The sequence below is a fragment of the Mchenga conophoros genome, linkage group LG22 (assembly GCF_057382185.1).
Source record: "Mchenga conophoros isolate Kocher_MC1m ecotype Shallow Benthic linkage group LG22, M_conophoros_male_GT1.1, whole genome shotgun sequence".
NCBI lineage: Eukaryota > Metazoa > Chordata > Actinopteri > Cichliformes > Cichlidae > Mchenga > Mchenga conophoros.
In genome coordinates, this window is record NC_140546.1 from 19,341,877 (window position 1) to 19,369,616 (window position 27,740).

At 41.8% G+C, this 27,740-nt stretch overlaps 1 protein-coding gene across 2 annotated transcripts; it reads right to left on the minus strand.

Moving 5' to 3' along the window:
- Window positions 1-8,660: 8,660 nt before the first annotated feature.
- On the minus strand, window positions 8,661-27,422 carry pip4p2 (phosphatidylinositol-4,5-bisphosphate 4-phosphatase 2). 2 transcript variants are annotated; one of them, XM_085262098.1, is made up of 8 exons: window positions 27,158-27,422; window positions 22,067-22,215; window positions 20,003-20,109; window positions 19,293-19,416; window positions 18,597-18,671; window positions 17,972-18,024; window positions 12,963-13,053; window positions 8,661-10,128 (listed from the first exon to the last, which is right to left on the minus strand). In XM_085262098.1, the coding sequence occupies exons 1-8, from the start codon at window positions 27,261-27,263 to the stop codon at window positions 9,985-9,987; spliced, it is 849 nt and encodes a 282-aa protein (XP_085118224.1). In that variant the 5' UTR covers window positions 27,264-27,422; the 3' UTR covers window positions 8,661-9,984. The 2 variants fall into 2 exon arrangements, with proteins under 2 accessions (XP_085118224.1, XP_085118225.1); XM_085262099.1 differs by lacking the exon at window positions 18,597-18,671 and having other exon boundaries at window positions 27,158-27,420.
- Between the last annotated feature and the right edge of the window lie 318 nt (window positions 27,423-27,740).

A 27,740-nucleotide genomic window follows, 5' to 3' on the forward strand; every position in this document is an offset into this window, starting at 1 on the left:
GAAAGGAGCCAGCTGAGGTGGTTCGGGCATCTGGCAAGGATGCCCCCTGGGCGCCTCCTGGGCGAGGTGTTCCAGGCATGTCCCACCGGGAGGAGGCCCCGGGGCAGACCCAGGACACGCTGGAGAGATTATATCTCTCGGCTGGCCTGGGAACGCCTTGGTATTCCCCCGGACAAGCTGGAGGAGGTGGCTGGGGAGAGGGAGGTCTGGACCTCTTTGCTTAGGCTGCTACCCCCGCGACCCGACCTCGGATAAGCGGATGAAGATGGATGGATGGATGGAATTACTGCATGTAAAGCAACAACTTCAAGAGGAGGAAAAAACGTAAACATGAGGCAGAAAATGAGATTGAAAATATGAAGAAAGAATTGTTGGAAGCTCAAAAAGTGCTGGAGGAAGAGAAAATTAAAATACAGGAAGCAAAGAAAGAAATGGAAGATACAAAGAGTTACACTCAAAACATGAAGAAGGAACTGATGAAAGTGCAAGAAGAACTTGCAAAAGAGAAAATTGAGGTGAAGGCATTCAAGAAAGAAATGAGCGGCTCTGCGGTGACCAAGAAAGACTGCAAAGACGCACTTAAAGAAATACGAAAGCACAAAAAGGAAGCTAAAGAGCTCCTCAAACAGAAAGTGAAACTGGCCAAACAGCAGCTGAAAGAACAATTTAAAGATGCCGAGGAGCAGCTCAACAAAACCTTAAAAGAACTGAAGGCAAAAGAGAAGAAAGCCGAGGACAGGAGGGGATTCTGGAGCAGACTGCTGAGAAAGAACTGACCCAGCAGCATCGAGTTTGAGGACATCAATAGTTTCTTCCTCCTCTCTCCACCTTTCTTTCACCCCATCCTTCTTCTTGGGACGTTTGTTTGTTTTTTAAAAACTCTAATCTAAATACATGTACTGAAACACACAAATAAAATTGCCATAACTTGACCTCATGTTGCCTGCTTCTCTTCTTGTGTGTCTGTGGATGTAAAACAGCAACACACTTTCTGCTCTGTGTCTTTAACTGTAAATAAATGCAATATGTTTTCATTTTAAAATGCAGTGCAAAAAACTTCTGCTCTAAATCTTTTTTTTTAGCAAAAAGCTTTTTTTTGCCTGTTGTGGAAATTTTCCATTTAAATAAAGCCTGCAGACGAGCGGTGAGCGGTAGCTAACATTCTTTAATCAAACACACAAAGAACAGACAACCAAGCTTGATGAAGTCCCTGCATGACCGCGGGACAGATGGTCAGCAGAGTCTCCCTGAGCCTAGCATGGCTCTCAGTTAAGGAGTGAGTGAGAAGCCCACTGCAGCGACATCACCCGGGTTTGCCAGAGAGGCCCTCCAGTCCTAATTGCCACCATCCAAGAGGACACTCCAGGGCCCAGTTATTCAGTGGTCCACCAAAGTGAGCAGGAGGATGACGGCCAGCTTGGCCAAGAGAAGGGGGGGGGAACAAATAACATTCTTTAAATATTAATCACTGTACATAGTTGAACTTGCTGTTTGTTGAATTTTATTTGAATTATTTTTTAAAACTATGTCCAACATAAAATGTATAAAGTTCTATAAATAAAAATCATTGTAAACACTTTAACTGTATTTGAATCATTTTCTCAAACTATGTACAACATAACTGTTTATTTGCAACTGATTTATTAAATTGTCTAAATTGAGAAAATAACAACAGTGAAAAAAACACAACAGGAGTATTAGTTATTAAGAGTTATTATTAAAGTCCAGGATTAGGCTGAGTGTCTCCGTATGCACACTTTTAACCAGGCCTGATATTTAGCTGAGCAGGAAGTCTCGGGCAGAGCTGCTGAATCTGCTGGACCAGGACCAAAGAGATGAAGGAGACGCCATAAGTGAAACAATTTGCCTTTCTACCTTCTAAGTTGAGCATCATAAAGGGTGGTCTCCACAAGTTGTTTAGGGATGCTTGTTTCCACAGTTCACCACATCATCTAACTCTAGGGTTGATGTAACTGACTGCTGCCATGTCACTAAAATGTTTTCAGGAAGATGCAAGAACAAAGTTGGGCAAACAATCCTGTTAATATGGATATAACAAGTAATGATCTACAACTTTAAAAATGTACTAATGAATGAATACCTGCCTGTTGACAATCATTTTGGTCCAGGGCAGACACCTCAGCAGATAGGCGGTCCCACCAAAGAGCACCACTGACTGCCTCTGAACCAGTCTCCCCCTCATCTTGAACATCATCCTACGGGGCCACAATGTCACCAGCACCGAGGCAGATGTTGTGCAAAACAGCACATGCTGTTATGACCTGAAACAGATGTTTGTTTTTAAATAAAGTGTTTATATATCAACAAACACTAAAGTTCCCTGTCACGATCCTGGGTCTTTTAACCCAGCATTTTAGGTTTTAGTTTATGTTTGATGTTTATGGTTTATTTTTAAGTTCATTCGATTATCTAAGCTCATTTGTCTATTTCGATTCCCCTTGCGTCTTCTACCCCTGTGTTTTAGTCTCCCTTTGCCCTTTATGTGTTAAAGCTGCATGTCTTTGTCTGTTGTCAAGTTTATATTATCAAGTTTATGTCTGTGTCTCATGTTTCCTGTTTTATTATGAAAGTCTGTGTCCTAGTTCAGCATAGTCAGCTTTGCTTCCTGTGTCTCATTATGTCAGATTAGTGTCAGCTGTTTCCCATGTGTTTCCACTTCCCCTAATCACCCCTGTGTGTATTTAGTCTGGCTGTATCCCAATTCAGGGTCTGCAGCCTTAAAGGCCGCATTTTAAGGCCGATTACGTCACAGCGACTCGACGCGACAAAGGCTGTCCCAATTCGAAGGCTGCTCGAAATGCGGCCCTCAAATGCGTCCTTCATTTCCCTGAATTTTAAGGACGTGGTGGTGTAGACTTCATGGCCCAATATATCCCAGAATGCATAGCGCAGCGGTGGGTGTGGATAATTTTGCTGAAAAAAACGGCGGATGAGGGGCGCCCGAAGAGTAAACTTTAAGTACTGCATATTATGTCACTTATTTATGTGCAAATGTTTAATAACGAAGAACATTAAAACATTACTGTTGGCCACATGTCGGCAAAGTTATGTGACGTTAGTGACGTTTGTACTAACTTGTTTTTAAAGCCTTTACTTTAAAATACACGCCGTTCAATAGCTGACCTTAATCTTACAGAGAATGATCAAAGCTCATGTGGAAACAAACAAACAAATGAACAAAAGATTTTCTCCTTCATTTCTGTCAAACAAAGCTGTATGAAACGTTTCCAGCTGTTAGTATCATGGCTGCTAGGCAACCTGGGCAGCGCAACAGAGGCTAGACCGTCCCATTTCACAAGCCTCGCACTTCCGGCCTTAGCGGTCTTTGAGTACGCGGCCCTTGAGGACCGTTGAGGCTGCGTACTTTAAGGCTGCAGACCCTGAATTGGGATACAGCCTGTGTGTTTCTGTTCATTCCTTTTCAGGTCGTCTGTTGTCCACGCCATGTTTCCAAGTTTCATGTCTAGGTTTTTCTTGTTGTTTGTTTAGTTCTCCCAGTTTAAGTTAATGTTAGTTTTACTTCAGTTTGCCTTGCCCTTTGTTTGTACCTTTTTTTTTACCAGCCATATTAAACAGCTCGCTTTTTGTTAACATTCAAGTTTTGTTCCCTGTTCCTTGGAGTCTGCATTTTGGGTCCACTCTTCACAATACATACAGTCTGCCTCCGCCAGACTGTGACATTCCCATTATGTCATTATAATAATTCAAAAAACAATGACAATGTATTCTAATGACTTACATGTATTACAAAGGCGTGGTGCACCTCCAGTCCTTGAATGTAAGGATGTAAGGGCAAGAAACCTCGTCTTCATCATTGTGCAAATCTGAAGTTCATATTAACCCACAGGTTTTGTTTTCTAGGAAATAATAATGTGGATGTGGTGGTGGAGCCAGGACTTAAACAGACTTAATATGACAACCACACTGATTTCATTTCCTAACACAGGTTTACAGGCCAAAGCGGAGCTACTCCAGAGAAGAATTTCTGATGTTGTCTGAAAAATAATGTCACTAACATTTTTATTCTCTTATTTCTGATGAGTTGACACATGGGAGGGACCATGTGTCAAAAGGGGGAGTCCAGGTTTAACATTAAACAATGTTTTCCATGATGATTTTTCTAGGACTTCACTGTGATTTGTGTGATTAACAGTTCATGTACAGGTATTTTACATCCATGTTCAGATAAGGTTTTCATGACGCATAAGTAAAGTTCACTGAAAGGAAATGAAAATATGGTTTGATGATGGTTGATATGTTTTCTAAATGGTTAGAAGCTTTTCCTTCTAGTAAGGAGATACAGGTGCAGTAGCCAAAGTTTTGCTGAAAGGAATCATCCCAAGGGTGGAATCTCCAGACTGAAACTGGGTGTTGATCAGAAATCTTCAGAGACACAGCGAGAAGTCAGGACCATTCCACGCACAGCTGACAGCCCAGGCAGTGCTTGAGGTCAAAGGTCGTGCCATTTAGGGTCCTGCTAGTCCTCATGAAAAGATTTCAGAACTACAGCAATAACCATAAAGGTTAAGAAAGACCTGTGTTAGATGCTGAGGAAGACAAAACGGTGTATGACGTGCTCTGCCCTTTCAACCTACAGCTGAGTTGGAACAAGAGAGTGAGGGGTGAAAGAGTCCTCAGCCTGAGTAAAACCAACTGGAGTAATTATAGCATACAACCTTTACAGCTACTTGACTAGCAATTGTTTATGCACACTTTGTAGGGTAGCTAGACTGCTTTTCAAGCATGTTAGTTCCCGATGCATAAATGCATTAGGTCCTGAGTGTCTGAGTATACAGAGCAACAAAAGTTGTGAGTTCTTTTGACATGTGTACTGAATTCTGACACATTGTTTAACACCCTGAATAGGATTTTGGGTTCATCACATTTCACTGAGGGATTTTACTAGACCTCAAACATGCTGGGAGCACCTAAAGCAGGGGTGCCCAATCCCAGTCCTCGAGAGCTACTGTCCTGCAGCTTTTAGTTGCATCCCTACTCCAACACAGCTGAATCAAATGGTTTGATGGCATGCTGAAGAGGTACTTCAGCATGCCAGCAAGTTTGGAAAAGGACTGATTACAAGCCATTCATTTGATTGAGGCGTGTCGGAACAAGGATGCATCTAAAAGCTGCAGGAAGGTAGCTGTCGAGGACTGGGATTTGCCACCCCTGACGTAAAGAATGAGGTTGTTTTTTCAGAGCTAATGTGAGTAATTGCTTGGGTTTCCCCAATAGGCATAACTGACTAGAGGACAGTTAAGTAAGTGGAAATGCTTTTAAGATGTTGTAAACTGTTTTTAGGAGAGACGGCATCCATCCCCCTTTGCACGGAGCAGCTCTCATTTCTAGAAATCTGGCCACTCTTGCTACCCCTAGTGCCATCTTAGTTTTGCATATGACTAGCATTAACACATTGAGCCTAGCTACAATTAACATTAAATATAAATTCTGAAACTGAATATATTATAGTTACCAACACCACCACCACTAAAAAATGGTTCAGCCCATAGTGCAGACTGACTTTATTTCTTGTTGTCCATAGCAACCAATGCTCATGATTGTGCCAGAACACATTTTGCATCAACACCATGGGCATTTTTAGGCTTTCATGCAGGTGGTTAATTGTTACACTTTGAAAATGGAATGAAGGTGGGTGTTATTGACCCTCTGGGGTCGACAGAAACGCCGACACCTCCAAATCACACGACAGATTTAAGATATCAAAGCAACTAGATGCAGCCGCGAGTGTGTTTCAACTTGTGTTGAAAGCTCAGACTTAAAACTATATACCAGTTTTTTCATTTTATTGATAATCCAATCAGAGTTGTGATAAAAAAAAAAAATGCGTGATGGACAGTGCAAAAAAAAAAGGAAAAAAATGCCACTCCTTTCCTACTGTTGTAAAGGTGTACCATGTTGACTGATAAAAATTATTTGGCAACACTTGGGATTTGGTTATTTAGGAAGAGGATAAAGTTTTGGGAGTGACGGTGGCATTTAGCATGTTTGGAGTGTGTTGTGTTGTTCTGTGAGGCGACTTCTGAATGTCACAGTTGCTGGCCAAAAACCCACAAAGGCAGACTGCAATGTAAACACTGGCTCCAGGTGAAAAACAGGAGGAGAGATACACCTCCTGCTGTCAGACCTGGTTTTATCTCTTTGGTGTTCTCTCTGTCAAAGTGTTTTTTGCACTGGCACAAATAATTTGTGTGGCATCTTAATGTGACACCTGATTGATCTCTCATTTTAGTTTTAGTAGTATTCTTAAATGGTTGTACAAAAAACCTAAAGATGCAGTGGCTGCATTTTAGGTAAATAGTTGTATATAACTTTATCATTTCATGACAGAACGGATTTCTTGCATTTTGTGTAAATTTAAGCATGTAACAATTTGATTATTTCTAATAATAAAACAAAAGAGTGTGAAACTTAAGTTAGACTTGGGTTTGAACCAAATGAACCACTCCATGTTGTGTTGCTTTTATTGATTTTATACTTATTGGGCTACACAGTTATCATGTAGACTGTACAGTGTATATAAAATGAAAATTCATGTTTTATGTAACAGAAATCTTTAATTATCTGGGCCAAAGAAAATAAAGTTATGGACTATATTTATATAAAACATGTGTTCTGACTGCATTTGATGTATTTTAACCAAAAGAAGCTTTGATTTTGCCACCCTAAGAAAGTTTCTCTACCACCGCTATCCACCGCTGGTGAGTGAATGAGAGAGAGAGAGGGGGTGAGGCCTGGGGGCAGACAGAGATGGAACCAGGACAACAGCGCCATCTGCAGGCCCCGGGGGTACCGAACACCTGAGGCCACACATCTTGGTGACATCTGTGCATCTACCCCAGCATGAGAAGTAAGGAGGCCCTAGATGGGGTGCCAAGAGCCAAAGGGTGACAGTCCCACTAGTGACACACAGAAAGACAAAGACACATGTGCACACAGCCTTCCCGCACCATCACTGAACCACCGCCAAACCGGTCATACTAAATGATATTACAGGCAGCATAATGTTTACCACAGCTTCTCCAGACCCTTTCACATCTGTCACATGTTCTCAGGGTGAACCTGCTCTCATCAGTGGTGGACTTGCCAATTCCTAGTATTCTATGGGAAATGCCAGTTGGGCTCAAAAGACCTTCTATGGCCCTGTCCAGCTTTTTCTTGTGTAATTGTCTCTTGGAATTTCCTCTGTAGTTTTCATTTTGGTTCTGATTTGGAGGTTGTCTCATTGTTGCACCTGTAAAGTCCACCAGCTACTTCAGTGAGCAGATCAATATCCCAGATGTTTCACTGATTTGATGCTATTCTACGGTGGCCCTGACAGGCCAAATGGACTGCAACTTAAGAAAACACCAGCATTAAGAAAAACGTTGCAAAAGCACAGAAAACACAACAGAAATAGGAAAAAATCTGATTTCCAAAAGCACAAGGGATGTGTTTCGGGGGAGAATATAACCCGACAGACCAGTTACAGGAACCAAAATATGCTAAGCATGGGAGACGCTTAAAAGTGGAGGACCTATTGGTTTTGCAAAGAAAGAAAAGAGGAGAGGTAAGTGTGTTAGACTAACTATTAGCCTAAAAATCCGTCATCAGTATTATATGAATCATGATGAAACACGCCTACCATGTTTTGGGTTCCTGCAACTGGTCCGTCGGGTTATTGTCTCCCTGGAAACACTTCCCTTGTTTTTTCCTATTTCTGTTTTTGTTTATCCTATTTGTGTCTTCGTTTTTCCTATTTCCGTTTTGTTTTGTGTGCTTTTTCAGTGTTTTTCTTAGTGCTGGTGTTTTCTGAAGCTGCAGTCTGTTTGGCCTCTCAGGGCCACTGTACTATTCTGATTTAAAAGGAGAACCAAATTGTCCAAGCAGTTTGTCACCATTATCAAGTGAAATTATATTTTATTACTCTGTTACTTGCCATTAATTAACAGATCTGTGTTCTTACAATGTACTTGTACAGCTTGTGTAGTGTTTAACCTTATTGCTTGTTGTAATAAAGTTTGCTTGTTTGCGTTTACTTGGTATCAGATCAGAAAAGAAAAAAAATTGGTATTACACATCACTATAGTAGGTCGGCTACTGCAAAAAAAAACTGAACAGTTAACTGGCTGAAGACTCACCTGGAAAATACAGCTAGACTTAAAACAATTAACTACCGCTTATTTCTTCTCGTTTTCTGAAATCTTCTTCTGATGACAATAAAAATCACAACGCCGGACTACCTCATAAATTAGGGTGCAAAATCATTGTATGTTTTCTTTCCAGCTTTCCTTGTCTTTCTTGCATTATTGAACTGGGCATTTGTTAGATTAGCAAAAACGCATCAGAATTCAGTCCAGTGAAACATGAATTACTTCTGGTGAGCCAAAGACTATTTTTAGTAAGATCTCTTGGTAGTACTGTTGAAAGACTGAACAATAAATAAAAGCTGCAGACTTGCCAGAAAAACAAAACTAGTTTAGCATTAGAAAAAAGGGACCAGCATAGCTGTGTGGTAATCCTACAGAAACCTTTGCAGACTGCTTTTTGCTGTTGATTTGGTTCTATTTGCTTCATCACACAACGAGCGGCCAATATTTTATCCTTAAACTCTGATCTCACTCAACAAACAAACAAATCAGCACAGGCAGATTTTTTTTTTTTTTTTTATTGATAAATTATCATTTTTAAAAAGCCAACTTTACCTTCTAGCTCACGCTACATACATACTCACTTACCCAAGTACTGAATTTGAACTATGTACAAAGTATTTCTTAGTATTTTCTGCTTCATCGTCATAATCACATTCAAAACAAGGTTAGGAGTTAGAACTGTGCCCACCGGTCAAGGTCAAGAGATAGGATGCTGAGTTAGCGTATAGCAATGCTAGCTAGACAGAGTTCACTGAAGGTCAAAGAGCAGCGATATAAGCAAAGGGAGGAGGGTTTACATTCTAACTCACAGGCAGAAGGAGCAAAGACAGGAACATCATAGGCTTCAACTACCTCTAAAACTGGAAGAGAAAAAAAAGTTGGCATGCAAACGTGAGTCACCATGTTTTGTTTTGTTTTTGTGGATAATTTTGAGAAGGTAACGGTGAAAAGCTTGGGGACAGAGGACCAGGAAGCTTCATAACAACTCAAACTGGTTATTGCTGTAGTGAGTTAAAAGCTGCATGGCACAAAGAAATGATTTTTAAAAAAAAAACAAAAAAAAAAAAACACAAGCTCCTCTTGATCTGACACTCTTCCTGACTAAACACTTGGAAGCAAAGTTGGCACACATGGGTATTTAAGGATAATTTCTCCTCAAAAATCAACATTTTCAGGAGTTAAAATCATATAGCAATACTATGTCAGTGTACACAGGCATGAGAAATGGTTACAATGCAGTATGAATATGCAGCTTTCTGCAGCTGGACATTAACTAGCAGCAAAACAACACAATTGCATATAATTGTAGTGCAATGGGAAAACTGTTCTTAGGTTGTTTCAATTTGGTCTGGTCGGTAACGAGAAAAATCAAGTGGGTGCAGTCACGTCATTCAGGCTGCTGAAGGAAAGAAAACTGATTTTAAAAAAAAAAATCCTAAACCCAGCCAGTCTCTTGCACTATCATTTCTAAAATCAGCATGTGAACCAATTAATTCAGGCATTCATCAAGAAAAATCATTTCAATTTCTTAATTCTGTACTTTGAACAATTTTAGGAGACTTGGACTGGATTTGAGTCTCAGTGGACCGGTACAGGACTGACTGACAGGCAGTAGGTTTGTTCAGTAAGTCAAAAATATTCCAGACACAAACGGAACATGAAGAAAAATCACCAGCATACTCTTTCTTGAACAAACTCCTGTCCATTCACTCTACAGATGTTCCACTTCGCCGAACATGACTGAAATCTGAGCAAGATGAAAAAACTAAAAGTGAAGTTTTGTTCTTCCAGCCGTGCACATGTTCTGATCACTCTAGGCGAAGCTATTCTCTGGGTAGCTCACTTTGATAGCCCCCCAGTAGCAGGCACGTATCAGACAGATGAGGCCCAGCAGATAGGCAAATGCCCAGGACACGTAGGTGGCGTTGTAACGTCTGGCGAAGTCCCGAGTGCCAACCTATAATTACACATAATGGGGGGAGGGAGGAAGAAGACAGCATGGAGGAAATCATAGTTACACCTATAGAAATACAGATCATCGATTTGTATTTAAAAAGATCCCCTTATATGCATTTTGTCAGATTAGGCTCCAGTCATAAAAGGCTAGAGATCAGTGGGCGACTGCCTGGCAGCAAGCAGGCGCTAGGGGGAAAAGTGTATTCCCTGCACAGAAATCCTCCTTGTGTTTGCTTTGGTCACTTGTATTTTGCCGTGGCTGCTCGTAGTTTATCAAGTTATTTGCAAATCCTTGCTAATTGCTTTCTAAGCAGGAGTGAAACTGGGAAACCTGAAAACAGACACAGTTACCCTCACAGTAAAAGCTGCATGTTTTGAAACATGGTGCCTTCTGATAAGGCACAACTTTTACTTTCAAGGGGAATGATGTCCATTTATGATTTGTACAGCACCTTTGCGAATTTCACTACCACTCAGTAGTTGGTTAGCGACAGATAAGTTGGCATCTTCCAAACAAACTATAGGAAACTGCTGCAATCTGTTAGCAACCAAAGCAGTGAAAAGGATAGTTTTGGTGCTGCACCTTCTGCAACTAATATCACCCAGCCAAAGACAAAAAACTACTGCAGCCAACCGGACAATCACTTTTTTTTTGGCCAGCCTGTGAGACCATGCCTCAGCTGAAATGCAAAAGTATAAGCTCATTATATTAAATATGTTTCTGTGAAACACTGAACAAGGCGTGGTTGGAAATGCATTGGATGTTTTGTAGATTTGTCACTTTTATCTTTCTCGTCATCTCTAAAACATATATACAGTTTTCATTTTCTCAGGTCACAACACCAGTGTCTGATGGAAATTTCCAGATCTTTACTCCTATTCATAAAGTACAGATAAATACAAATGCTCTACACTGAAGTTTTTCATTGACAATTTGTGAACCCCACTGGGTGATGCTGCTGAAGACTCGTCCTCTAGCACCTCCACATGGAGGGAGTGAATTGTGGTTTAGAGTTTAAAGTCTCTACTGCTGTGTCATGAAATATGATGCAGATCAGATTCTCTTTTTGTGACGTTTTGTTGTTTTACCTTATTTCACTTTAGCTCAGTTACAGTTACAGTGGGGCAAAAAAGTATTTGGTCAGCCACCGATTGTGCAAGTTCCCCCACCTAAAATGATGACAGAGGTCAGTAATTTGCACCAGAGGTACACTTCAACTGTGAGAGACAGAATGTGAAAAAAAAAAAACCATGAATCCACATGGTAGGATTTGTAAAGAATTTATTCGTAAATCAGGGTGGAAAATAAGTATTTGGTCAATAACAAAAATACAACTCAATACTTTGTAACATAACCTTTGTTGGCAATAACAGAGGTCAAACGTTTACTATAGGTCTTTACCAGGTTTGCACACACAGTAGCTGGTATTTTGGCCCATTCCTCCATGCAGATCTTCTCGAGAGCAGTGATGTTTTGGGGCTGTCGCCGAGCAACACGGACTTTCAACTCCCGCCACAGATTTTCTATGAGGTTGAGGTCTGGAGACTGGCTAGGCCACTCCAGGACTTTCAAATGCTTCTTACGGAGCCACTCCTTTGTTGCCCGGGCGGTGTGTTTTGGATCATTGTCATGTTGGAAGACCCAGCCTCGTTTCATCTTCAAAGTTCTCACTGATGGAAGGAGGTTTTGGCTCAAAATCTCACGATACATGGCCCCATTCATTCTGTCCTTAACACGGATCAGTCGTCCTGTCCCCTTGGCAGAAAAACAGCCCCATAGCATGATGTTTCCACCCCCATGCTTCACAGTAGGTATGGTGTTCTTGGGATGCAACTCAGTATTCTTCTTCCTCCAAACACGACGAGTTGAGTTTATACCAAAAAGTTCTACTTTGGTTTCATCTGACCACATGACATTCTCCCAATCCTCTGCTGTATCATCCATGTGCTCTCTGGCAAACTTCAGACGGGCCTGGACATGCACTGGCTTCAGCAGCGGAACACGTCTGGCACTGCGGGATTTGATTCCCTGCCGTTGTAGTGTGTTACTGATGGTGACCTTTGTTACTTTGGTCCCAGCTCTCTGCAGGTCATTCACCAGGTCCCCCCGTGTGGTTCTGGGATCTTTGCTCACCGTTCTCATGATCATTTTGACCCCACGGGATGAGATCTTGCGTGGAGCCCCAGATCGAGGGAGATTATCAGTGGTCTTGTATGTCTTCCATTTTCTGATGATTGCTCCCACAGTTGATTTTTTCACACCAAGCTGCTTGCCTATTGTAGATTCACTCTTCCCAGTCTGGTGCAGGTCTACAATACTTTTCCTGGTGTCCTTCGAAAGCTCTTTGATCTTGGCCATGGCGGAGTTTGGAGTCTGACTGTTTGAGGCTGTGGACAGGTGTCTTTTATACAGATGATGAGTTCAAACAGGTGCCATTCATACAGGTAACGAGTGGGGGACAGAAAAGCTTCTTACAGGAGACGTTACAGGTCTGTGAGAGCCAGAGATTTTCCTTGTTTGAGGTGACCAAATACTTATTTTCCACCCTGATTTACAAATAAATTCTTTACAAATCCTACCATGTGAATTCATGGATTTTTTTTTCACATTCTGTCTCTCACAGTTGAAGTGTACCTCTGGTGCAAATTACTGACCTCTGTCATCATTTTAAGTGGGGGAACTTGCACAATCGGTGGCTGACTAAATACTTTTTTGCCCCACTGTACATCTTGCTTGTACTGAGCTAACTTGGTGGCTTTTGTCCATTTTCATTGTCAAAAGAGTGACTTACTTACTTGGATAGTATCTGCACAAACTGATCAAAGCGTACTTACTGTTAAACCCACTCCAATGAAAATGCAGATCATTCCTATAGTTATATAAGCACAACAGCGCCTCCTAGGGAGCGCACTGCCGACGGAGGATCTGCAGAGAGAGATTGAGAAAAGAAAGAAATTGGGGAGAAACATTTAGAGGGTTTCCACACGGATACAGACTGAAACATACAAACTACATGTAGATGTTACACTGTCTTATTTATTTTTTTTATTTTGTAATCCAGTGGAAGTCCCCACACATTGTCCCAGTGATCTTACTTCACCATGCTCTGATAATAAATCTGTTTGCCAAAAGTCTCACTTCCTTTTTTAAGTTACACTTGTAAGCGCTCCAGGACGGTCACATGTCCAGCTCCAAACAACCTCCACTCCATCCAGCCTCTAAACAAACACAGTTCAACTGCCTTGAAGCAGCAGACTGGCATAACTTTACTATAATTTCACTTTCCTTCCCCCACTCAGCTCTCACATGCCTCTCATGTGACAGGACTGAAGCATTCTTCAGGGATCACTGGCATTCAGATGGCTTAGGGGTGCCTGGTCACCTGATTTACTGCCTTCTACTTTTTTTCTACTGCATTCACATCCCCTGTTTCTTTTACTAGCTGTTTATTCAGTGAACTAGAACCATCTCTTCATTTTAGTAATGTAGACAGAAGAGGGAAATTACTACCGTTTTATCTGCTTAAATTAAGAGGACTTCTCTTTGGAAAGGTGTTACTAGAACAGAAGTTTCAGTTCCTCAATGAGAATTAAGGGAAAATATTTAGCTCAGCCTTTATGTCTGTAATAAAGAAGGAAAGGGGGTTTTAGGATGAGAGAGACGATGATAGGAATTTTTGGAAAAGCTATGAGTGGTAAAAGTATTGCACAGAGATAATAAATGAAGTTCACTGACTTAAAGAAGTACATCAGCCAACTACACAGAAAACAAGGGTAGAAGTAGTGTCATGTTATAGTTGCTGCTTATCTCACCATCACTGTCTGCATCATCTCATTAGGACAAAAACCTCTCTGAGGTGACCCCTCCTCCTCTCCTCAGACCTGTGACCCTCATACCACTAACATTACATGTGAGGCCAAACTTTAATACGTGTCACACGTCTAGATTAGCCTTGCTTACCTCCCCTCCTCCTTCCAAGAACTGCAAATCCAGCCCTCTAAACCTTTGCATCTCAGTGAATTTAAACATAAATTCAATAGGTAATGGTAAATGGCCTGTATTTGTATAGCGCTTTACTAGTCCCTAAGGACCCCAAAGCGCTTTAAACATCCAGTCATCCACCCATTCACACACACATTCACACACTGGTGATGGCAAGCTACATTGCAGCCACAGCTCCCCTGGGGCGCACTGACAGAGGCGAGCCTGCCGGACACTGGCGCCACCGGGCCCTCTGACCACCACCAGTAGGCAACGGGTGAAGTGTCTTGCCCAAGGACACAACGACCGAGACTGTCCAAGCCAGGGCTCGAACCGGCAACCTTCTAATTACAAGGCGAACTCCCAACTCTTGAGCCACGATCGCCCCACACCCTCTTTTTTTCTCCTGGTATTCAAGTGTTTGGTTTCATAGTTGAGTCATACTAGACCACAGCTCTACATGGCGAAGTGTTAATGCCTATACAGAAGTGAAATGTCTATGTTTTTTTCTATTCTGCTTTTTCTCATGTGCAGTATGCCTTCATGGTGAATTACTTCTCCAATAAATAAAGATAAATAACTTTAAAGTAAGCTGTGTGGGGATTTTAGTGTAACAACACTGTACAGTGTTTCACACAGCCTCAGCTTCACTCTGCTGACCAAATTTAGATTTCACAAAGCTCAGTGGATATAATGAATCATACCGATTTGCATGTGTTCACTAGTTGGCTCTATAGTGTAGTGGTTTACACATTTGCTTAAGAAGCATAGGATGTCTGGTTCAATGCTGGGACGAGACATGAATGTGTCTGGGGTTGCATCAGGAAGGGCATCCTGCAATTCAAAGTTATTTTCTATAATCTCCTGTTTGGGGCAGCTAATTAATGGGTTCTTTTTATTTTTATTTTACAATCAAATGTAACAGTGTAGGCTCCTGAAAGTTGTTACTTTCAGCTTGCACGTTGTTTTCAATGTTTCTGTGTACATTATGTGGACAAAAGTCTGCCTTTACAAACATTTGTGATAGAATGAGTTGCTCTAAATTCGGAGCGTGGTGCTGTAATAGGATGTCACAGTTGCAACAAGTCAGTTTGTGAAATTTCTTCCTTTCCAGACATTTCACAATTAGCTGTAAGTGATGCTATTGCAGAGTGGAAGTGTTTAAGAGCCACAGGAACTCAGTTACAGAAGGATGTCAACAAACATAACAGGGCACGGTGGTAAAAGTCACCATTGCTCTGCTGACTAACTGCAGAGCTGTAAACCTCCTCTGGCTTTATCATAAGCACTAAAACTGCATCCCAGGAGCTGCATTAGACAATGCAATTGTAATATAATGAAATGCATTTTAACAAAAAGCAGACTGCAGTACTTCTTTCTATGAGACATGAAGTAAAATTAGTGGCTTCCTTTCTGTAACTGCAAAATCATGAAGTTGGAAAAAACAAACCAGACATTTTCATAGTTAACGGGCTAACCTGACAATTTTCCCAGATTAAATTGGAAACTGACATCTGAAAATAAAATGTAGTTAACACTTTTTTTTTTTTTACTTACTGTAGTTTTTAAAGCAGAACTGCATTGTGCAGCACACAGCAGAAATGAGGAGAAACACATGGGAAGTTTACTTTCTCAGCAGAAGAGCTCTGAAGCACAGCTGATGTTCACGTACAGCATGAATGAGTTCATTCAATTTAATTTTATTTGTATGGCACCAAATGCCAACAACAGTTGCGATAATACACTGAACAAAAATATAAACGCAACACTTTTGTTTTTGCTCCCATTCCCCATGGGATGGACGTAGAGACCTAAAATTCATTCCAGATACACAATATAACCATCCCTCCCAAACATTGGTCACAAATCAGTCCAAATGTGTGGTAGTGGGCACATCTGCTATATTGAGATAATCCATCCCACCTCACAGGTGTGCCACATCAGGATGCTGATCTGACATCATGAGTAGTGCACAGGTGTACCTCAGACTGCCCACAACAAAAGGCCACCCTGGAATGTGCAGTTTTTTGCGCTATTGGGGGTCTGGGGACCCAGAACCGGTCAGTATCTGGTGTGACCACCATTTGCCTCATGCAGTGCAACACATCGTTGCATGGAGTCTATCAGATTGTCAATTGTGGCCTGTGGAATGTTGGTCCACTCCACTTCAATGGCTGTGCGAGGTTGTTGGATATTCGTGGGAACTGGTACTGTCCGGCGTGTCAAGCACATCCCGAACATGCTCAATGCGTGACATGTCCGGTGAGTATGCTGGCCATGCAAGAACTGGGACATTCTCAGCTGCCATCTGCCCTGAACAATGTGAACCATGATTCATCCGTGAAGCGCACACCTCTCCAACGTGCCAGACGCCATCGAATGTGAGCATTTGCCCACAGAAGTCTGTTACGGCGACGAGCTGGAGTCAGGTCAAGACCCCGATGAGGACGACGGGCATGCAGTTGAGCGTCCCTGAGACGGTTTCTGACAGTTTGTGCAGAAATTGTTTGGTTGTGCAAACCAATTGTTCCAGCAGCTGTCTGGGTGGCTGGTCTCAGACGATCTTGGAGGTGAACCTGCTGGATGTGGAGGTCCTGGGCTGGTGTGGTTACACGAGGTCTGCGGTTGTGAGGCCGGTTGGATGTGCTGCCATATTCTCTGAAACGCCTGTGGAGACGGCTTATGGTTGAGAAATGAACATTCAATGCACGGGCGACAGATCTGGTTGACATTCCTGCTGTCAGCATGCCAATTGCACGCTCCCTCATTGCTTGTGGCATCTGTGGCATTTTGCTGTGAGACAAAACTGCACATTCCAGGGTGGCCTTTTGTTGTGGGCAGTCTGAGGTACACCTGTGCACTACTCATGATGTCAGATCAGCATCCTGATGTGGCACACCTGTGAGGTGGGATGGATTATCTCAATATAGCAGATGTGCCCACTACCACACATTTGGACTGATTTGTGACCACTGTTTGGGAGGGATGGTTATATTGTGTATCTGGAATGAATTTTAGGTCTCTACGTCCATCCCATGGGGAATGGGAGCAAAAACAAAAGTGTTGCGTTTATATTTTTGTTCAGTGTAGAAAGAAAACCACAAGAAACTATCAAACTTTGGGTTTATCAAACACAAGATTTAGAACTGTTACCGATGCCAGCTGTGAAGACACTGGTACAGCTGTCTATTTGAAGGAAAGTGAACTTAATGTTTTTTCCTTCCTGAATTTTACTTTTATTTTTTATGCTTGTTTGTTTGTTTTTTTTTAGCTTTTTTGTTTAATTTTTTGTTTTTTACTCCTGTCTAACCAGGATGCCTCCTGGGTGGCTCCAAGGTGAGGTGTTCCAGGTATATCCCATCAGGATCAGCCCAGTACATGCTGGTGAGATGTATGGGAATGTCATGGTGTTCCTCCCCACCCCGCAACAAAGACTAATTCAGTCATTCATTATGAAGATAAATATACACATGTGAAAGAGTCTGGAGATGGCGTGGTATCTGTCATGTGTGCTCAGTGTGAATCTGCTCTCCTCTGTGAAGAAAATGGGGCTCCAGTGGTGAACCTGTTAGTTCTGGTGTTTTCTGGAGAGGTCCTGTCAAGCTGCACAGTGCTGGGCTGTGAGCACAGATCTCATTAAAGATTAAAGATTGCATTTTGGCAAATGCCACTGTTCTTTTGCTCTCTGCATGAACAGCCTACTCCAAAGTTCAGCTTTATGCTACTAAAGCATGCAGAAACCAGAAAACTCCCATTCATCAAAACTTGGTTTGTGCCTACTGATTCAGAATATAAACATGCAGATATCCACTTAAAGCGACTGTGTGAAGGGGAACTCTGTGTGAAAGTTTGATGGACTCACATTTTTTTGCAGTGGGGACACTTGGCTAGCGTGTTAAATCGAAGCTCCATCCACTGTGAGGGAATAAAAAGAAATCAGCATTTTCATTTTAAGGCACAAAGAAAACGTATACACGCACGGAGACACACGCATGCACAGGCTCACAGAAATGAAACGAAACACTACAATCTTACTCTTTTTAGAAACAACAAATCAGCAAAAGGCTTACTGGAAATGATCTGAAACAGTTTTAATGAACCGTCTAAATCTATCCTGCACTCTTGCTAAGTTAGCACACAGAGTCATAATTCGTTAGTTGATATTTCATCTAGTGTTAAATCACTCCAAATCATATTAATTCAAGGGTCACGGTGAAGTTAAACATGTGACAACATCTGGCTTCAGGTTAGAAATAACAATAAATTAAATACCTAAAGGTAAGCAAGCGGCAATAAAAAAGAAACAATTTAGCGCAGACTTCTAGAGCCTAATGCATTAAAAAAAATTTACATTTTATTTTTTTAATTGATCAAAGCTCTGCTCAAAGCCAGATGTTCACAAAGTCAGAGTAAATAAGGCCACAAATTGAGCTGGAGCGGGTTAGGCTGTTGTTAATAAGTCCACCAGTAAGACCAGCTTTCTCAACCTGTTGTTGTGCTGGTGGAGAGCCATCACTGGGGAGACCAGACATAGGCTGTGATGTCCTGGCGTCCTCACTGCCCTGCAGATGCCGCAAGCAGCAATGTGCAGATGTTAAGAGGAAAACAGCACTGACTTTATTTTTCTTACATTCGAGTCTGTGTCACACTGACTCAATGGCTCAGGTTGTGTACATAACCTTGCTTATGTGAAATATTAAATGCATGTGTGACATGTTACACTCAACCCAAACATGTCAAATGCACTGATAGTAACATCAACAAAGAGTGGCAGGAAGCCATTTTTATCCGAGATTAGAAAACTCTGCAAAAAGCAGGTTGAGAGCATGTTAGAGAGGGAAACTTGTGTGGAAAGGTGCGGCCATGCTCAGTCAAGAGGTACTCAGGATGTTTGGTGAGACACGCAATGAAAGAAAACATGCAGAAAATGCATGCCAGCCACGCGCAGATGTCTAATTCTGTGCTTTTAATGAATAGCTGACCCCACATAAAGTACAACTAGCTAGCAGACAATCCTTCAGCAATTTATCTATTTACTGCAGTAGTTTTCTGTAAACATGAACATATGGCGAGGCTCTCAAAATTACGTATATATGCACGTACCAACAACAGCACAGCAATGAGATTCTGCATTAACAAGCCTGTGCCTGACTGAGGATGGTTGTATTTGCAGGTTTACATACTAGGAAGGTGTTGCCACAGTGGCCACAGACCACTCTCATTCCCTCGGGTTGGATGGGCAGCGCTGGCTGGGCGGGTTGCTCCTCGGGGATCACCATCACTGGGCTCAGGTTGATGATGCGTCTGCTGTCAGAGGAACCAAGAAGACATTTATGATTAATAATAACTGATATAGATAAAACTAAAACTCCAACTGGTTCATGTGATCAGCGAGTCTTGTTTACATACTAAGGTTCATTATGGAGTTCCACAGAGTTTCATGCTGGGATCAATTCTTTTTACATTATACATCCTTCCCTTGGACACTGTCATTCGAAAGCACAGCATAAATTTTCAGTGCTTAGCAGATGATATGCAGCTTTATCCATGTATGAAGCTAGAAGACACACACCAACTAGTTAAACTGCAGGAATTTCTTAAAGGCATAAAGACCTAGATAACCTCTAATGTTTTAATGTAATGTTCTAATGGCTTTTTTAAAGAGATATTTCACCTCTCATCCGAAAAGCTTCTTACATCCTCAAGAAACTTAGAGAAGTCCACACGCTTTTCTTTCCAAGCTCCTTGGTCTTTACCTTACCTTACCTTACGCGACTGTTTGACTTGTTACAGAGCCAACATGTTGCCACAGCCCCAGATTCAGTTTTGAAGCACTGTGTGGCTTATTGCATCAGTGGGGTAAACTGTCTGAATGTTTCTTCTTGTTCCGTACCAGTTTGGTCGAGGACATCCTATCCTTCTGGATGTGTCTTTACAGATGAGCAGGCAGTTGCAGGGACACCGCACATACTTCTTCCCTGTAGGGGGATTCTTAATGGGCTAAAAGAAACATAAAAAACTATGAGTTAAAACTGCTATGCTTAGAAAAGTTTTGGTTTCAGTAGTAAAGTACAACTCCTTTAAGAAAGTTTCTTCTGATTGGTTGCACCTGTTGAGCACGTTTGCATGGAGCCACAAAGCTGTGACCACATTAGGGTTATTGGGCCCACTGACACCACTATGATCTGAAAGTTGAGAGTAGAAAAAATCTTTTTAAATGATGAATTCATTTATTAAGGGAAAAGTTATCAAAACCTACCTGGCTCTAAGTGACAAAGTAACTGTCCCATAAACATGTTAACTGGTTGTGCCACCCTTGGCAGCAAGAACTGCATTCAAGTGTCTGTGATAACAATGAGTCTTTCCCACTGCTGTGGAGGAATTTCGTCCCAATCTTCTTTGCAGATTTTTTAATCTTTGCCACAGAGTTTTTCAGCATGAGCTCTCTCATCGATGCCATTTTTGTCCAGTATCTTTCTTATTGTCGAATCATGAACTATGACCTTAGCTGAGGCAAGTGAGGCCTGCAGCTCTTTAATGTTGTTCTGGGTTCTTCTAAGACCTCAAGAATGAGTCGTCCGTGGGCTCTTGGACAAATTTTGGTAGGCCAGCGACTCCATTTGTGGATAATGGCTCTCACTGTAATTCACTAGAGTCCCAAAGCCTTACAAATGGCTTTATAACCATTTCCAGACTGACAGATGTCAATGATTTTATTTCTTTTTTGTTTTTTGAGATCTTTTAGCCTCACTTTGTCAGACAGGTTCTGTTTAAGTTATGTCTCGATTCAACAGTTCAGCCAGTAATCAGGCCTGAGTGTGACCAGTGAAATGAAACTCAACTTTGCAAAACATGTTGTTAATCACAGTTAAAACATGGTTTAACAAGAGAAACAAGTACTTTTTCACACAGGGTCAAGTGGGTCTGGATAGCTTTTTTTCCCTTAATAAATGAAATCATAATCATGACTTCAAAATCGCATTTTGTATTTACTCGGGCTATCTTTGAACAAATTTTAATATTAGACAATGATCTCAAATATTTAAGTGTGACAAACACGTGAAAACAAAAGGAACTCAGGAAAGGGGTGAATACTTCATCAAAGAATTGTAAATATAAAAAAATAAATTGTAGGTGCACTTTAAATCCAGGGCTCTCACAGTAGCAGCACCACAAGCACAACCAGTAAAGAATGCACTGCTTTAAATTTAGCTCATCCACAGTTCACGTTATACTTCAACACAGAATGAGCAGAATGAGCTCGGGGGAGAATTTATCCTCTATTTCAGATTTTCTGTATCCAGCCATCACAGCAGACTAAACCCTCTTAAAAACGACATTGGAGCTGGTGTCAACAACTGTAACAGTCAATTACCAACATAAACCACCATCCTCTGAATGAAACCATTACAAACACACTTAAAAACAAATATTTCAAGTGTACTTTTTTTGCGCTGCCTGTTAACTCCTGGTTAAAATCAAGTTCTGGTCATGTGACTCTCTAACTTTATATTTACAGTAAGATACAACAGCTCGAGGCCAGATGCTAAACCGTGCATCGTTTTGGTGCAGAGTAGCATAATATAAGATGTCCGTGTGGATGCATAACGACCAAAAATATCAGCTGTGCTAATGGCATTTCCCACCCGAGCGCTGGTGATGACAGTCATTCATTCTCCCTGCACTCCTTGTCACACTGGCAGCCTTAGGCCCTGATTAATTTGGTCGAATGTCAACATCAGTTTAAGCGATAAAGGCAGGCAAAGAAGCAAAGGTGGGGAAAAAGCAGTCCAAATGTGAGCACTGAAAGTCAATCAAACATTCTTTCATGCAAAAATGTGCCTGACAATAAAATTCAACAGGGAATTTAGGCTGTAACAGATACAGAGGAAAGTCGAATGTTGAACTGTTACGGTTTTAGTTTGTCGACACCTGTGATGATGTAGCCTCCACTTACTGTAGCTTCATTGCAGACAGTGCACTTGACCACGTGCTGATGCAGCTTTCCGTCCAGGTTGATGAGCGACTGGCAAACGCGGCAGTTGATGACAGGCACACCGCCGGCATCGGGGCTGGCGATGGCTGTGTAAGGAGGAGGTAGTTCGGCTTTGAGAAGAGGAAGGCAAAGCACACAGCCAGATGTTAATGGCATGCATCTGGAGAAAAGCAGCTTCATGAACAAAAAATTGGCTTTGTGTGTCCAGTTTGTACTTTGGAAACAGAATAATTTATAGTACCTGAATAATTCCACCTAAACTTGAAGGTTTTTGTTAAAGATTATTTTCCACTGTTGAATTAGTTGAATAAGTCGCCAAATTAAACTGGCTGCCATTTACAGACAAGATTTTCTCTTTATGTCTGCAAGGCCTACTGTGAACTGACTACAGTGGCCACCATAATGACCTCTGTACTGTTTAATCCCACATTAACCTCGTGTATTTAGTCTGTATTTCAGAGTTTTAACATTTAATCTACAGGCTTGCACCAGCCACTGCCTTTACTACAATGGCTTTGTGGCATATTTAAAATTCTGCTTGTCTGTAACATAGCTAAAGCCAATAAAATCTGTAGTTACACAATTAACCATAATACCTCTATCAGTTTAATTTTAATTAACAGGAGCAGAGGTTTAAATAACATGTGAGTATACAGTAATTACGCCATCTATATTCTTAAGCTCTGGCAAGCTGAAATCATATTTATATCGATCAACACTTAAATACTCATTCAGATGTCAGTCTCACATTTTTCTAAACTAAAATGCCAAAATACATTTCCTAAATCCAGATGTGGTATGTAGAGCTGCTGCTCTTCCCCCTCCATGACAGGAAGCTAAATATGTTTAGGCACCGGAGAAAAAGTGAGGACGCAAACATGCTTTCTGGATTCATGACAAGCTTCTTTCCAAAAAAATATTAACCAGCTATATCAGAATATACAGTCTCTTTGTTTGGCTTCATTTACCCGACTGACGGCTCAGTGACACGAAGAAGCCATCCAATCTAACAATCGACTAATTATTAGAATCTAATCTCGCCCTGAATGAGATAATGGCATGGGTCGGTGGGTAAACGTGCTTGGCTCCGACATTTAGAGACTCTGAACCGGTTGACACCACAGGGACAGATGGGACACCCGTCTACATTTGGGCGAACCTGGCTACGACTACGACGCGAGCATGCCAAGACTGGACACTCCCACTGAGTTTCAGGCAGCAGAGTGGCTCTTATTACACAACAAAGCTAAGTGAATCCTCCTCTACTACGCTTTGTTAATCTAAAATGTAACACAGTGCGACCAGATGGAGAATATTTTTTATTATTCCACAACACCTTAGGATTAAATCTAAATTTCTGCCGTGTTAGTATCCACCCCGACTTAGTCTCAGGTCTGTTTCTCCTCCTCTTGCTGCTTTGTGTGTTTTAATGCACGTCTGACACTGAAGACAGCAGCTATAGGTTTTCACAAGGAGCCAGAGGAAAGACGAGAAGACTCTGCTGCAACCACCACCAACACCACAACATACAGTCCTGCTTTAAGGGTATTGACTCGATGACTTCACTTGTGGTTTGTGGGATAGAATGCCAAGCTGAACATCTGGTATTCAGACACCAGCAGCTCTGGAGACCTTTCTGTGTGGCAAGAAAAAAATTATCTCTTTAATCTTAAAATAATACTACAGTTTTCCTTTTACCGACACAACAATGCGTCTGCCCATCCCTCACTACAGCCAACATTTTAGATTTAATCTGAAGTCTTTAAGATCTAGCCACAAATTTGAGAGTTAATTTGAAAGAAAATCTAGTTATCTCCCAAAGCAGCTACGTTAGTAGACATTTAGTGCATGTGTGTAAGACACAGTATAAAAATTGCAAACAATGTGCCTTAATTACATCTATGTTTTACACTATTACAATACATTATTAATCTAAACATCTTGGTTGTGTATAAGCACACTGGTTTGGGTTGTCTTCTAATAAAGTGCTGCTCTGATTCAGATGATAAGTCAGCTTTTATCATGTTAAGATCAATGTTATTGTACCGTGTCTCCTGTTGTGTTCATTTACTAAAGGACAGCATGTCTCGACAGCTGATCTCTTTATTCATGGAGGAGTCTTTCCAGGCTGGGCAGTTCTTTGCCTCAGTCATCTCAGCTTCCACCTATGAACAGTTCAGCCAGATATCAATAAAGCTCCTCCACTCGTCTGATTAGTGTTAATCAGTCAGACAGGGCATTGGGTTCGGTCGGCTCTGTTTGCAAATCCGTGACTGATAACTGATTTATTTTAACTAGACTGAATTACTTTTCTCTTCCACTGACCTGTGATAAAGACTCGTCATTGGTCACATGTTCTTGTAACCCACCCGCTTCCACACGGTAGCTGCTCTCTCTTTGGAGGCAGCTCTTTAATGGTGGAGTCAGCAAGTTAATATTTTTAACTTTGTGTTTTCATGATAAATAAAACACTGAAAGTTTCTACTACTAACAAAACAAAACAAGATAACAATGTTTTTTTAGTGAGAAAGTAAATTAACTGATTTTTCAAAGTAATGTAACTGAATTTATATACACTTGCCAGACATTTTATTAGGTACACCTTTCCGGGATTTTATGGGACCCCTTTTTTTTGCCTTCAGAGCTTCCTTAACTCTTCATGGCTTCAACAAGGTGCTTTCTCCATGGTGTAATGCCCATATTGACATGATGGCATCACACAGTTGCTGCAAATCTGTCGCCTGCACAGTGTCATGTTCAAAAAAACCTGTTTATGGCTGCTGGAAGCAACAATCTGAGGCTGGGTACACTGCGGTCATAAAGCGATGGATGTGGTCAGTAACCTTACCATCTAACATCAAGTCTCATCACACAAGTCTTCCAGTCTTCTGTTGTCCAGGTTTGGTGAGCTTGTGTGAACTGTAGTCTCAGTTTCCTGTTATTAGCTGACAGGAGTCTCACTTGGGGTGATCTTCTGCTGCTGTAGCTCATCTGCTTCAAGGTTCAAAATGTTCTGCACTCAGAGATCCTGTTCTCCATATCTTGGTCGTTTGCTTTTTTCAGTTGCTATTGACGTTCTATCAGATCAGGATTTGTTCTCACTTTCTGACAAATCTCTGTAAACTGTATAGACGGTTGTGTGGGGAAAATCTCAGTAGATGAGCAGTTTCTGAAATACTCAAACCAGCTCGTCTGACTCCAACAACAACGCCACATTCAAAGTCACTTAAAGCACCTTTCTTCTCCAGTTTGATTCTCAGTTAGTCGTCTTCATGCATCAATGCACCGAGTTAGTGCCATGCAACTGGCTGATTAGATATTTGCATTAATGAACGGTTGAACAGGTGTACCTGTTAAAGTGACCATGAGTTGCTAACAAGAAGAATCAGACCTTTCTATTTCGGTATTGTAATAGCAGGGTAACTGGATCTCTTCATATAAAGAAACCTGTTAAAATATTGACGTTTCATGACTTCACCTTAGACTAATTAGTCCTGATAATGTGAAGCTGGTAAAGCTTCATTTTAAACGAGGCAGACATGCTTGTTTTTCTTTGATTATTTTAGGGCAAAAAAAACCAAAAACAACAAGCAGGAACCACTGAATTTCTACCTGCTACTACAGAATAATTCCAGTGAACACAACAAGTATTACATGGATATCCTAAAATTTAAATTCAAGCCACAGCTCACTTTAGTGCCTTAATGCAGCTGCTCATTAGTCAAAGCAGCATCACAGTCATTGTGTTTCTGGGAAATGTCACAGTTTTGGCATTTTAGGATCAAAGTAATTGATTTTACAAACCCAAACTGGAATTAGCCAATAATCCAGTCTGCAGAGAGGGAGGGGGGAGGAACTGTGTCACTGTGTTAGCATCCAGCCAGGCTCTTGCTTCTTAGATTATTACAGTCCAGCATTAAGAGTTTAATCCCGTGGTGAAATATGAATTCTGTGGGATTAGACTTCTCGAGAACAACAAGCACTTCTCTCTCTCCTCTGTTTGTTTGAAATTGGCCTGAAATGCTCCTTAAACTGATTTACACGGTCAATGAGTCCATTCATTTGCTGCCGACCATCCCGAGCTGCTGCAAAGCAAAGAAACGTTGTTTCTGTCAGGCTGCTGACAAAAACGTAGAAGCAGAAACAGGAAAAAAGGTCAAATACTACTGAAAGTAGCACTCAAAATCTAATCCTCAAACAAGAGAATGTGAACTGAAGTCAAAGTACAGCCTGAATCAATATTTAATGCCAGCAAAACACAAGGAGGGCTCTATGTGAGATCATGCATTTCTGCAGCTCCCACAGGCACTTTGCTTCGTCTTTCTTCTTGTGGAGAAGAATATATTGAGAATTTGAGGAGATTATATTCAGAGCAAAGGTCAGTGCAGACAGCTGCTGCCAGTCCTGAGAATAAGCACTGTGGGCTGTAACCTACATGTTTATGTTTTCTGCTGTATGAAAGCTGCAAATCATGCAAGAAGGCTCAAGCTCGTCGCTTACAGTGCATTCACCATGCAAACGAGCAAAACTCACCATCATTAAAAACAGGAGAACACGACATTTAACTCGTGCTGCATTATTTCTCCCATAAAGGGCACACCTGTGGGTGCTTTTGTTGATCTGCAGCTGGACAAAAGGATGCTTCGCCTGCCTCCATCTGCAATGCCTCAGTGCTCCCACGTCAACACTCAACCCAAAATCTACTGAGGCTTTGCAGAGCTTCAGCTCATACCTTCTTTCTTTCTTTCTTTCTTTCTTTTTTTTTGCTGGACAAAATCACGGCAGGCCCCAGTGAATCGTGATGTAGAAATCTCTGCACTGAAAACACTGTTTGATGGTACTGCTGGTATTATCGCAGGCCCCTCTCCTCTATAACCCACTGCTCCAGTTCTCACAGTGCAAGCTCCACCTTTCAGTCAGCTGCCGACTGATTTCCCAGCGATGCCCTTGCCTCGCCTTGCTGCAGCTTTATTTACGCACTCACACAAACTCGATACGCCCTGAAAATGATTCAGCATGCAAGCGGCGGGGTGCTGCGTGTGGCGTGTTTACCTCGGGGACTTGAATCCTGCAGGTACGGGGGAGCTGTTGGGGTCACATTCTCGGAGTTGGGGCCCGACAGCAGCGGAGATCGCTCGTCCATGCCGTCGGAGGCCATGTCGTTGACCGTGAGAAATGACGGGGTGGCTCCTGGCTGCACCGAGTTTTCCCTCAGCACGGAGGAGCAGCCAGCGGCTGGTTGTTGGTGCCGACTCGCTCCGGTCCAGCAGCAGCAGCAGCCCCGCTGACGGAAGCCTGGAGAGGGGAGGAGCTCCGCGGTGGTCCACGCCCCTCTCAGATATGGCCCCGGGCATGGGCAGAGTTCATGCTGGTGCACACTGAAGGAATTTTTTTTATTTTTTCCTGATAAACTGCATTGATTTAAAAAGCGTTTTCCATTTAATACCCCAAATACATATTTATTCATATTTAAGCCTAAGAATAATAACGACATGACTGAAATCCAAACGCGACGATAAAGTTTGGGAATTTAAATGGTGGGACAAGAAAAAGCAGCAACTCACGGCTGTTGCCACTAGATGTCACTGTGGGATTACTGAGGTCCGGGGCAGTGCAGTCAGAGCACGCTCGCCCC